The sequence below is a fragment of the Mirounga angustirostris genome, unplaced genomic scaffold (genome assembly GCF_029215605.1).
Source record: "Mirounga angustirostris isolate CCGP_5_RB_7025 unplaced genomic scaffold, mMirAng1.0.hap1 SCAF_1, whole genome shotgun sequence".
NCBI lineage: Eukaryota > Metazoa > Chordata > Mammalia > Carnivora > Phocidae > Mirounga > Mirounga angustirostris.
The window spans coordinates 28,794,397-28,808,303 of record NW_026991709.1 but is presented as its reverse complement, the minus strand read 5'-3'; the positions used below and the strand labels follow the sequence as shown (position 1 = coordinate 28,808,303).

The 13,907-nt window shown below is 37.2% G+C and overlaps 1 protein-coding gene across 9 annotated transcripts in view; it reads left to right on the top strand.

The window, feature by feature from the left end:
• LOC123834573 (multidrug resistance-associated protein 1-like) overlaps positions 1–8,477 on the top strand; it is a 93,576-nt gene extending 85,099 nt beyond the window's left edge. For 7 of the 9 annotated variants that reach the window (XM_064580147.1, XM_064580129.1, XM_064580132.1 and 4 more), the window contains 4 exons: positions 1,557–1,715; positions 2,974–3,140; positions 4,098–4,292; positions 4,842–5,955. In XM_064580147.1, the coding sequence (XP_064436217.1) occupies positions 1,557–1,715; positions 2,974–3,140; positions 4,098–4,292; positions 4,842–4,968 (648 nt within the window). In that variant the 3' untranslated portion in view covers positions 4,969–5,955. Of the gene's footprint in view, positions 1–1,556; positions 1,716–2,973; positions 3,141–4,097; positions 4,293–4,841; positions 5,956–6,028 lie in introns of those variants that run through there. The other 2 variants (XR_010407937.1, XM_064580146.1) reach the window with 2 other exon arrangements.
• The last annotated feature ends 5,430 nt before the right edge of the window (positions 8,478–13,907 follow it).

Genomic DNA, 13,907 nt, shown 5'->3' with positions numbered 1-13,907 from the left:
AATTATTCCAGTATATATATGTGTGTGTGTGTGTGTATGTGTATATATATATATACACACATTTTCATTATCCGTTCTATGGACAGACACTTCGGTTGTTTCCATATCCTGGCTATTGGGAATATGAACATGGGAGTGCAGATTTCTCTTCGAGATACTAATTTAATTTCCTTTGGATATATACCTAGTAGTAGTATACGTTATTTTTACTTCCTTTATTAAGTAAAAAGCAATAATAAGACAATAAAATTAAGTTACCTAAAATACAGTAAATCTATAGGAGAGAATATTTGTGTAGTCATTGACACCATGTTTTCTGGGATTATTAGTGAGAAGGGAATACACTTGAGATGTAATTCGGTTAATAAAAGCTATATACAAAACTGTTGATAGTATATCAGTTTTATGTTTTAAAAAAAAGCAAACAGGTAGACTACATTAGCAAAAATCCCAGAAGAACAGTAGTAAAGCATATATCGTGGTTCTCTTCAGGTGACAGGATTGTAAATAATTTCCACTGCTATAGTTTTTCTCCCATTTTTCAAAATGTTTTATGAAAACACATTATTTCCTTAGGAAGATTTTACAAGTAAATAAAAGTAAAAAATGAAGAAAAAAATTGACAACAGTGACCTACTTTTCCTTTTTCAAAGACCGGGCTTTTATAACCCCAAACATCTCTTTTTCTAACCCTCTACACCATGTCCACTGCAGTAACATCAAGAATAAAAATTGTCTTTGGAACAAAGGAGGTCATTGTGGAATTTTGATTATCCCAATTAATTCAACAGATTCCTGATGTTTCTGGTATAGTGTGTCAGATTTAAGATTTAAGATCTTTTATCAGGGCAAACCAACCTCCTTAATGTTTTCTCTGCCTAATGTGCCCATTAAAACCAAGACACAAATCAGCACCCAGAGGGATTGCTTTAGTCCTCATGGTCAGAGGAATATGTGTAGTCACTTGATGTTTATGACAAGTTGATTATTTTGTCCATGAATCTAAGATCCTCAGATGTTACCCATAGCCATCCTCAATAGTTTTAATGCCAGAGTTATTTTGATACACCAAGGAAATTTACAAACATCCCTTTGGATTTTCTATCCTGGCAAAGGGTTCCTGTCCCCTTTGTTTGTTTGTTTGTTTGTTTTATTTGGAGAAGGAGAGTAGAGAAGCCTCATTTTGAAAGGACCAAGAAAACCACTCTATTATCAGAGTCATCTTTGGCCGCACTCTGAATAGCTAGTCCCAGGATGGTTCAGGGGTGGTTTGCTCTTCCTGGGGCTGTTGGCATGCTCTAGTCAGGTGCTCATTAAATTACTCAAAAGTAGAGAAAAGACACATATTAACCTGAGCCTTTCCAGGGAGTAATGAGTATTTGGATAAAGACTGATCCTTAGAAGTCAACATTATGTCTTCCATGCCAGGCAGGGTGATTCTGTTTGGCAAAATTAAATCCCGCTGACCCGATACCTAATGTATTTGTTGTCAGCGCAAAGGTCGCAGTCCCTTACCAAAAGCACAGTGCAAACTGTTTATGATCATTTCATTACAGATTGGAATTGTGGGACGGACTGGAGCAGGCAAATCAACGCTTTCAAATTGTCTATTTAGAATTGTGGAAAGATCAGGAGGCAAAATTATTATCGATGGTATTGACATATCCACTATTGGACTTCATGACCTTCGGGGCAAACTTAATATTATTCCACAGGTAGAGTCTATTTTGTCAGTAGACTTTCTTAACTCCCTTTAGTTGATCTTCTTTTTTTTTAAATGTGTTCCTTCCAAGCATCTAAATTCATTTTTAGAAGCCAGAGCATTTGAATGTGTAATGAAAAATCACTACATAACTGAATCCTATTAAATACTCTTACTCTAAAACATTCTTCCTAAATGCATTTATCCACTTGAAAAACTGGTATGTTGCTCTAAGTTTCCTTCATAATAGTAAATGCAAACAAAATTTGAATGAAGAGATCAGACTGAAATGCCTTGGTATTTTTTGAAAGAAAAAAAATACTGAGGCTTTTGCCTAATTGGTAGAGGGAGTGTAGAATTTTGCCTCTTTGATTTGAAGTTTGAAAACATTTTAAAAGATGAAAAGAACAATAATTCAGTTAGATCATTTTTTTCAAGTCCTTTGATTTGTCTATCTATGGCATCAAAAGAACTTGATCATTAACAAATATGCAAATTGGCTCAAGAATATGCATCTACAGTCAAAGATGACTTATTCAGTTGAGTTTGAGAGATTTAAGCTGAGTATTTATGAGATACCTTTGTATTTACCTTGAAAAAATATCTTAAAATATGATCTCTTTTTCATATTGTTTAGACATATACTCGTATTCATGAATTTACTTCAAAAGCAAATTTGAATGAAATTCCAGCAGGGAAAAAAATTTAATGAAGAAAAGAGATATTAGTCGTTCCTCTCTTACAAATAAATACAGGTGTAGTAAAATACAGTTTCATCAGGCATGTTGGTGTATTGGAAAGAGCGTGACTTGTCCTATTCAAATTCTACTCAACCACTCACCTTCTGTGTGGCTTTGAACACGAGCTCTTTGGACCCTCCAGTTCAGTCTCTTTAAGTGGGGATATTGACTTCCATCTTTCTGAGTTGGTGTGCTGATTGATAATATTATATACATACTATAGTTTGCATTTATTCTCTTCTGTGTTCTCTCTCTGACTAAATGGCACCGATAGCACCTACCATCATCATCATTGTGGCTGATGTTGACATTGTTAATGAGAAGGAAAAAGAGGATCAGGAAATGTATAATGATTTAATCTCACTTACAGCTTACCCTGATTCTCTTCTGCTTTTGTTTTCAATATAAAGTGAATTTTGTAACTATTTAGGTTTGATCATTTTGCTTTTTATTTTCTGAATCTGATTTTTTTAAAAATGTATCTGTGCCTCATGAGACAGTAAGATTACTGGTGACAATTTTATTCTCTAGGATCCTGTTTTATTTTCTGGTACCCTTCAAATGAACCTGGATCCCCTAGACAAGTATTCCGATAGCGAGCTGTGGGAGGTGCTAGAACTGTGTCACTTAAAAGAGTTTGTGCAGTCCCTTCCCAAGAAGTTGCTGCATGAGATTACAGAGGGAGGTGAAAACCTCAGGTAAGCTGCTAAGAACAAAGCTTGGCCAAGTTACTCATTCCAAGGCTCCTTAGAAACTTTGAGTTAGCCTCAAAGAGAAGTCGCTCCTCCTGAGTCACCGAGGACCTCCTTTGGTCTGTTCAAAGTGCACGATTGCTGATTCCCTCTAGGGAAGAGGGACAAGGAATATAATGGTAACCACTAGCTGGGAAACCTCTGGTGAAGGAAAGAAGGGGGAAGAAAGGAACGATCCGGTATGGAAAGTTTGTTTAATTGACTCTTCTTTTGTGAAGACTCCTATTCAAATAGCTTTCTTCCTTAAAAATGTTGTAAGGACTCCTTTCTCCTTCATGGCTGTCTGATACCCGATGACAGTCCCTTTCACGTGATCAGAGACCCAAGGAAAGTGAGCTAGGTCCCCTCAAGCCCTGCACTGCATGACTCGGTCTCTCTGATTGCTCTCCTTACCTCTGTCTGTTTCTGCCACATTGGCCTCCTTGCTGGTTCCTGAATATGCCAGGCCAGCTCTTGCCTGCCTCAGGGATCTTGCACCCGCTGTTCCCTTTGCCGGGAACAAGTTTCCACTGGAAATCTGCGTGGCCCGCTCTCCCCTTCCAAAGGGTCTTAAATTAAAAGGCAACACCCTCAGTCCAGTGAGGGTTTCTTTGGCAGGCCCATCTAAAATGTCCACCCCAGGCCCGCACTCTATACCCTCCCTCTTTGTGTGCTTGAATTCTTATTACGATGCATTTTACTCATGTATCATGTTTATTTTTTTCTGTCTTCCCACGAGAATGTAAACTCCACGTAGAGATTTTTGTCTCTTTTGACAAAATAAATATTTCTTGAACAAAAGAATGAATGAATATGTGACTTAGAAAGAGAGTGAGTAGTGATATAATCAGAATTTTAGAACAGGAAGTGTGTAACCATAAAGTCCACCATAGAAATTACTTTACTTCTTTTTTTTTTTAACAGCGTTGGACAAAGGCAGCTTGTCTGTCTTGCTCGTGCTTTGCTTCGAAAAACAAAAATTCTCATCTTGGATGAGGCAACAGCCTCCATTGATTTTGAGACTGATAACTTGGTGCAGACCACAATCAGGAAAGAGTTCTCTGACTGTACCATCCTGACGATTGCTCATAGACTGCACTCTATCATTGATTCAGATAGGTATGCTTTATTTGTTTTCAGAAACAAAACATATCTATATCTCCACAGGGATAGCCACTGAATATACCAAACAACTAATTGCCACTAATAAAGGATTGTATCCATACTGAGAGATACAAAATTTTCCTTAATAGTAGGAAACATATTTTCCAAACAATTAGAAGAATATGTTAATGCTAAAAGAATATTAGAAAACTGGAGGGGCGCCTGGGTGGCTCAGTTGGTTGGGCGACTGCCTTCGGCTCAGATCATGATCCTGGAGTCCTGGGATCGAGTCCCACATCGGGCTCCCATTTGGGGCGGAGCCTACTTCTCCCTCTGACCCTCTCCCCCTCTCATGCTGTTTCTCACTCTCTCTCTCTCAAATAAATAAATAAATAAAATCTTTAAAAAAAAAAGAAAACTGGATATACTTCTTGAGTTCAGTAGTACCCATATTTTGTAGTGACATAACTCACACGGTAATTTACATTCTACATTAGCAAGAAAAACAAGGGTAAGCCGGAAAACTGATTAAGGTTACCTGACTGGATTCTTTTCACATTGCAGGGTACTTGTTCTAGACTCTGGAAGGATTACAGAATTTGAAACACCGCAGAATTTGATATTCCAGAAAGGACTTTTCTTTGAAATGCTAACAGAAGCTGGAATACCAGAAGACTCAGTGGCAAAATAATAAAAACTTTTAGCTATAGATTGATTATACTGAATAAAAAATAGATTCGTATTTTAAAAATAACAATGGGGAGAACCGCACAAAGGTAGGCCCCTGGCTACATGTTCGCATAAATACCAAAAAGCATCAGAGTTCCAACTATCCTGGGCTGCACCCAACCTTCTCTCTTCCACTCATGCCCTCCGGAATATCTGCCTTCTCCACGTTGCCCAAAGTACTACATGCCATGTATCCTTTAAGTCTCTGAGTTCATTCAGGAGTCATCTTCTCCGTGAAGGGTCCCTTGATTTCCCCCCTGCTCTCCGATCTGATCTAGCTGTCCCTTTTCTGTACTCACCATCCCCGTGTGCATACTGGCGTCATGACAGGGACCATACTCTTATTTTAATTATTTTAGTCTGTCTTCCCACTAAAGCTACTTGAAGGCAAGTACCCAGTGTCAGTCATCTCTGTATGTTGGGTTCCTAGCATAGTGATTTTCATCTAGTTGATACCCAACCAATGTTTGAAGAATTAATGACTTGGCATTTTCGAGTAATATAATACAGGTATTTATAGACAGACATAATACATGTTGAGCTACTGTACAGTATATAAAATGATGGGGCAATCACAGAAAAAATATTAGGAGTTATTCAGTTGCTTTTTAGAAATAATATATTCACTGTATTTTATGGTATACTTTATTTTAAAATAATATTTTATAATATTTTTTACTATTGACTTTGAGTAAAAAACAGTACTTTCTATGCAACATTATTTTTGGCTGGATTAACCTCAGTGACTTAGGTATCAGATAGTATACATTCACAAGAAGATTGTTGGCTTGTAATACTAATCATATTTTGAAGGACTTTTTAACTGTTTTATGTAATAGAAGCAATATTATTTCTTGAATTGCCCTTCAAATTTGAAGTATTCAAATTTAGTGGTATTTTCCTTTAAGATGATTTTAATAAAATATTTTAACATGTTCTGGAAGACCTATCAACTGTTTCTTTTATTCATCTTTTCTCCTTCCTGTGCATGACCATGTACAACCTACCTTCATCCCCTACAGGTATTTATGAAAAGTTGCCTGAAGTTATAAAACCCTATATTATCTGAAGCCTCCTCCCATTAGAATCTAAGCCACTAGAAGTGTCATCCTTTCTTTACAATCCCTGAAGTGCCTATCAGTATGTTTTGTACTCCGTAAATAATGAATAAAATATCTGTTGAATTCTATTAAGAAAGGGATCTAAACTCCAACGAATGGTGCTGGGAAAATCGGGCAGCTACCTGCAGAAGAATGAAACTGGATCACTTTCTTACACTATGCACAAAAATAAACTCTAAATGGATTTTTAAAAAGACCTAAATGTGAGACCTAAAACCATAAAACTCCTAGAAGAAAACATAGTAGTTTCTTTAACACTGGCCTACCAACATTTTTCTAGGTATGTCTCCTTAGGCAGGGAAACAAAAGCAAAAATAAACTATTGGGACTATATCAAAATAAAAAGCCTCTGCACAGTGAAGGAAACCATCAACAAAACGACACAGCAACCTACTGAATGGGAGAAGATATTTGCAAATGATATATCAGATAAGGGGTTAATACTCAAAATATATAAAGAACTTTTACAACTCAACACTCAAATCAAGTAATTCAATTAAAAAGGGGAAGAGGACCTGAATTGACATTTTCCCAAAAAGGACATAGACCTGGCCAACAGACACGTGAAAAGAGGCTCAACATCCCTCATCATCAGGGAAATGCAAAACAAAACTAGAGTGCGATATCACCTCACATCTGTCAGAATGGTTAACATCAAAAAGACAAGAAATAATGAGTGTTGGCAAGCATGTGGAGAAAAAGGAATCTTATGCACTGTTGGTGGGAATGCAAATTGGTACAGCCACTGTGGAGAGCAGAATGGAGATTCCTCGAAAAATTAAAAATAGAATTACCATATCATCCAGTAATTTTCCTACTAGGTATTTACCCCCCAAAACCCAAAAGTCTAATTTGAAAAGATATATGCACCCCTATGTTTTTGTAGCATATAGTCTTCCAGTGTTTTCATTATCAATAACCAAGATATAGAAGCAACCCAAGAGTCCACTGATAGATGAAAGGATAAAGAAGATATATATAATGGAATATCACCCAGCCATATAAAAAATGAGATTTTGCCATGTGCAACAATATGGCTGGGAGGGTATAATGCTAAGTGAAAGAAGTCAGTCAGAGAAGGACAAAGACCATATGATTTCACTCATATGTGGAAGTTAAGAAAGAAAACAAAGATGAGGGCGCCTGGGTGGCTCAGTTGGTTAAGCGACTGCCTTCGGCTCAGGTCATGATCCTGGAGTCCCGGGATCGAGTCCCGCATCGGGCTCCCTGCTCGGCAGGGAGTCTGCTTCTCCCTCTGACCCTCCTCCCTCTCATGCTCTCTGTCTCTCATTCTCTCTCTCTCAAATAAATAAATAAAATAAAATAAGAATTGTTATGTCTTTTAAAAAAAAAAAAAAGAAAGAAAACAAAGATGAGAAGAGAAATTAAAAAAAAAGAAAAAGATTCAAATACAGAGAACAAACTGGTGGTTGCCAGAGGGGCGGTGGGAAGGGGGATGGCTGAAATAGGTAAAGGGGATTCAGAGGACACTTACTGTGATAAGCACTGAGTCATGCAGAGCATTATTGAATCATCATACTGTACATTTGAAATTAATATAACACTGTATGTTAACTATACTTGAATTAAAATAAGAGAGGGATCTAGATATTTCATTGTTAAAAGGTTATGTTTTAGCCTCTTTACACCTATAGTAAATCAACCAGAGACTCTCTGTAATTTATTTTTTTAATTTATTATTTTTTGAGACCCTCTGTAATTTAAAAAATCTAATGGGGGCGGCGCCTGGGTGGCTCAGTCGTTAAGAGTCTGCCTTCGACTCAGGTCACGGTCCCAGGGTCCTGGGATCGAGCCCCGCGTCGGGCTCCCTGCTTGGCGGAGAGCCTGCTTCTACCTCTCCTGCTCCCCCTGCTTGTGTTCCCTCTCTTGCTGTGTCTCTCTCTCTCTGCCAAATGAATAAATAAAATCTTTAAAAAAAAAAAATCTAATGGAAATCGACAGAAGCCTGGATAAATTATAGTATAGTCACAGAGTGGAACTCTATACAGCTATGAGAATGAATGAACAACAGCTACAGGCAACAGCATGGATGAATCTCATGAATGTGTTGAGTGAAAGAAGCCAACCACAAAAAAATATTAGTATGTGATTCTATAACTCTGTACAAAAGTTTTTTAGAAAGGAAAACTGGTCTATAGTACTATTAGAAGTCAGGATACTGGCTCTTCTTGGTAAGGAAGGAGGGGTAAAGTTTGAAGGGGTACACCGGTGGGCTTCTGCAATAATGATTATATTCTGTTTCTTGATCTGGGCCCAAGTATTGGTTCAGTTTGTGAAAATTCATCAAGCTGTATACTTAGGATATGTGCAGTTTTATATATACATATACAGATATATGTATAACATATACTTAAAGAGAAAAATAAAGCAAAAATAAAATAAACATCAAAAATGTAATATTATATATAACTGATGGAATCCTTAAATTCTACTCCTGAAACCAATATTACACTATATGTTAACTAGAATTAAAATAAAAACAAACAAACAAAAAAGACTAAGCCAAAATTACTCAAAGATAATTTCGTCATGTTTTAAGAAGCTATATGTTACTATAGTAACACTGTATGTTAACTAACTAGAATTTGAGTAAAAACAAAAAAAAAGACTAAGCCAAAAGTACTCAAAGATAATTTTGTCATGTTTTAAGAAATTAATATTACATTTTCATTTCAATTATGTTCACCAAGGTTATTCAATCACTGAAGTACACTGGAAGCAAAGTGCAGGGTACTCAATATGACTGGATTACAGAGAGGTAGTTCATTTGAATTTTGTAAAAAGAAAACACCTTTAGTCAATGATTGATTTGTTTAAAGATATTAACTACAAAATATATTAAGAAAATAGTGATTATAATTTCAATGTGTAGAAATATTTACCTTAGCTGATAGAAGGAAAATGCTAAGCAGGATTAAGTTGAATTCTTTTACGGATAATGATATTTATTGAAAGCATACCATATGCCTGTAATGTGCAAGGCATTGGAATCTTTTGTTACTTCAGTCTTCACTAAAGAATATAAGAAAGATATTATCTACCCCATTTTGTCAAAAATAAGATTTCAAGAGGATCTTGGCCAAATATGTAGAATCCAGGTCTACATGGTGAGAAAATTGATGGTCTTTCCAGTTCCTACTAATATGTCTCATTCCTGGGAGAGCCAGTTAAAAAGAGTCTGGTGGTTAAAAATGGGGGAGAAAGATTTTAAACCAATAGCTTTGTAAGCATAGTAAATGGAATTAAAGTTTGGGGACAGGCTGCTTTTTCAAATATATCATTAGCTTGAACCATATGAAATAGCCATTTTTGTAGGTCAAAATGGTTTAATAATGGCAATTTCATATACTTTTAAACATAGCTTCGATGTCAAACAGTATTATGAAGACATAATGCTATATTTTAAATACACAAATAATTATAACTGATCTGTAGGGGCTTTTAGGAAAAATAATCAAGAAAAATAAAATAAAATATAGTAAGTTAGAGAGTTCAGGATCTTGGGACAGGGTGCCTGTGTTAAAGCCCACTCCCACCACTTTCCGATTGTGTAAACTGGGGCAAGTTTACTTACTCCTCTGGGCTTACTTGGGAGTAACGGTTTTATCTACCTCCTAAAGTTTTTGAAAATTAAATCAATAACATGTAACACTTAGGACAGTGTCTGGCATGTAGAAAACATTCAATGGCATATTAGCTATTATCTAAATATCAACAGTCACAGCTCCTGTAATTGTAGTCTCATATTTACAAACATCATGGAACACACTGTTAAGTGAATAAAAAGGACAAAATCGAGGCAATGTTTACAAAAGTCTATTCTATACACAGCAATTTTGGGATAACTGGAGATTAAGATCCAGTCCCCAGTGGTACACAATATAGTATCATATTGTTATCAGGTTATTATATTATGTCACTTGAGAAGGTACCAGTCAGGACAGATCTAGTTCCTTCTGGTTTTCCTAATTCGCATCTTGCTAGCTGTCATTTTGCAAGCACGTGGGCCATCTGTAGAATCCTGAAATCAAGACTTATGGCTATCCTGTAAGCTACATTTTTCTAAATGTGCTTATAGAGATGAAAGGTAGGTAGGTAATTCATGTGACTGCTCTGCGGCTGAATTAATAAGGTAATGAGTATGAATGGGGAAAAGGCTGACTGGCTTCTCCACAATTGCTGGCGAGGTAACCAGAGTTGCTTGGCCAGGCTGAGCACACAGTTACACAGTTGATCAAAGCTAGGAATCTTTTATCTCCTGGGCGTGGCACAAAGAACAAAATAAATGTGAATAGACCTAGGAGTAAAATGTAAAAATAGGTCATAACTTGAGAAATATTTGTGATATTTATAAAAAAAAAAATCTGCAAGATTTGACAAATATTTGCTCCCCAATGTTTAGAAAGAAAATACCACACATGCATTGTTTTCTGTGCGCCAACGGAAGTGATATAGGATCAGTTTTTGAAGTCATGCTTCAAAAATGTAACTCCTCTTTAATATACTCATGAATGACCATTGGTTTATTGCCGATATGTGTAGTAGAAAATGTCATGTGCAAAAACCCGTTGCTTTATCCCCAGCATCATGTCTGCATTCCAAGAAGAAAGGAATGGTGAGGAACAAGACATTTAATAGCACAAACGTGTAAGCTTAAAAAAGGGAGGGGGGTGGTGCCTGGGTGGATCAGTCGGTTGAGCGTCTGCGTTCTGCTCAGGGCATGACATAAATGATTTGGAATGAGTGACAGCGGAGTACAAACAGGAGCTAGGTATACATATTGATAACACTTCAGTTGCCACTAATTCCCTCTGAACACCTGCTTTTAGCTCTGTTCTGAGCCTTTGTGCAACATTCTCCTGGTATTACAGAACAGCCATCTGCTTTCCCTGTATTACCGTATCAGTGATTCCACAGAGGTAATGGATATGAATTAATGTTGACCATGATGTGTAAAGTCCTGTTGTTTCATGTATTTTGTCTGATTATTTAGTCAAATGAGTTCCTTCTTATTCCATCCTGGCCAAAAACAGAAGTCCAACGAATGACACTTTGGCCAAATGTTTAACCCTATAGTAAGGGTCATAAGTTTAAAAGCAGAAGGAAGAAAAGAAGGAAAACAAAGAAAGAAGGGTAAACAACTAAGGGGTTTATTTTTATGTTTTTATTTGTTATTTTTTAAAGTAATTTCTTTTTTTTTAAAGATTTTATTTATTTATTTGAGAGAGAGAATGAGATAGAGAGAGAGAGCATGAGAGGGGTGAGGGTCAGAGGGAGAAGCAGACTTCCTGCTGAGCAGGGAGCCCGATGTGGGACTTGATCCCAGGACTCCAGGATCATGACCTGAGCCGAAGGCAGTTGCTTAACCAACTGAGCCACCCAGGCGCCCTATTTTTTTAAGTAATTTCTATGCCTAAACCTTGAGATCAAGAGTTGTATGCTCTACCAACTGAGCCAGCCAAGACCCCCTGTGGGGTTTATTTTTCTTAAGTAGAAAGAAGTCCTCTCAAGGTAGAGAGGACAAAGCTGGCCAGGGTGGTTCCATAACACTTTTGTCTTTTGTCTTTTGCTCAAACATCATCCATAGCACATCTTGGTTGGTAGTTGCAAAAACCCATTGCTTTATCCCCAGCATCATGTCTGTTCCAAGAAGAAAGGAATGGTGAGGAACAAGACATTTAATAGCACAAACGTGTAAGCTTAAAAAAGGGAGGGCGGTGGTGCCTGGGTGGATCAGTCGGTTGAGCGTCTGCGTTCTGCTCAGGGCATGATCCCAGAGTCCTGGAATCGAGCCCCGCATCAGGTCCCTGCTCAGCGGGGAGTCTGCTTCTCCCTCTCCCTCTGCCTGCCTGCCTGCCCACCTACTTGTGATCTCTCTCTGTCAAATAGATAAATAAAACCTTAAAAAAAAAAAAAAAGCCTGTGGGGTTTCTATCTACTGATTTATGCTTACATCTCAGTGGTCAGAATTGTATCACTAGCCACCCCTAGCTGCAGAGGAGGCTGGGAAACAGTTTTTAAAGCAGTGGATGTTGCTGCTTTAAACAACACAAGTAAGAATGAATAGAAAAGATACTGCAGTAGCATTTAGCAGATTCTGCCATAACTACTTTTTGCCACAAAGTCTTTTTCAAGACTTACCTCAGCAAAATAACTTGAGTTTAGCAAACTGGGAGACAGAGGAAGAGTAGCGATTACAACTAACTGAGATCCAGATTCCAATTTCCAATTCTATATAGGCCATGTTCGATGATTTAAGGTAAATGGATGAACTCTTAACAGGAGAAATGTGTGTGTGTTTATGTGATATACATATGTTAATAAAGTTACAAGGAGGTCTTTTACATAAGCCGAATGATAGTTAATTCAATGAGGTGTAAAAAAAACAGCATTTGGTCCTGCTTTAACACCCAAGTAATGTCAATTTTTTTTTTACTTCATGTCTGTTAATTCATATTACAAATTAAGTAAATGCTTTACCAAGGCAAATTTATTTTCTTTCATACTTCATCAGGAGAATTTTCAATAACTTGCAGAAACTTGAGAACTACAGAATCAGGAGCTTGAGAATTTTAGCTAAAATAATAACCTATTTTATTGTGGCATTTTCTTACAAGCCCACATAAATTGGCAAGTCACTGAACTTCTTTGCTTATTTCCTTATCTTTCTAGCATAGCCATTTGTAATATTGAGTATTTTCTTTGCACTAGGTACTCACAAAAACCAATGAATTAGTCAGAAGTGTAAGGGACTAAATAGCATTATCAAAATCTGTAATTTTAATATCATCAGCTAAATAAGAAGTCTGTACCATCCAGTAGTTTAGTAACAATAAAATCGGTACTATGGGGTTGTATTATGTGATGGATAAAGCAGCACAGCACTGCGTTTGAGCATGGATTGGATTTAAATCCTGATTTTGCCACTTATTAGCTGTATAATCCTGGGGAAATTTCTTGACACATCTGTGCCTTAATTTCCCTATCTGAAAATGGGGATAATAGTACCTACTCATAAGTTTGCTAGAACAAAACTAAATTGGTTTTCACTAAAACTTTTCTAAAAATATTTTTATTTATTTACTTATTTGAGAGAGAGTGAGAAGGGGGTAGGGGCAGAGGGAGAGGGAGAAGAAGGCTCCCCACTGAGCAGGGAGCCCGACACAAGGCTTGATCCCAGGACCCTGAGATTATGACCTGTTCCGAAGGCAGTCGCTTAACTAAACCACCCAGGCACCCCATCACTAAAACACTTAGAACAGTACTGGTACATAATTAGTACTCTATTATCTATTGGTCAACAAATTAATCCAAAACTTAGTGGCTTAAAACAACAAAAATATATTGTAGTTTCCATGGGCCAGGAATCCACTTAGCTGGACTATTCTGGTTTAAGTCTCTCATGAGATTATACTTAAACTTCAACCATGGCCACATTATCTGAAGGAAGAGAGGGCTCGCTTTTGAGAAGGCGCTCACAGCTGGAAGGTGGTGCTGTCCGCTGGGGTGCTTATTCACCATGTACCTCTCATCATTAGCAGGGAGTCACCAAATCTTGCCCAAAGTCAAGGGAAGATCACAAAAGGAGATGAATACCAGAAAATGGGTGTCATTGGAGGCTACAATGGAGGCTGCCTACCCTCAATGGGGTACTGTGTTTTTGTTGGTTAAATAAACTAAATATGGGGGTGTCACTATATTTCCTCATTTGAGTCCCTCAGCAATGGTGGTTAGAAAAACTATGGAGGAATCACAGGAA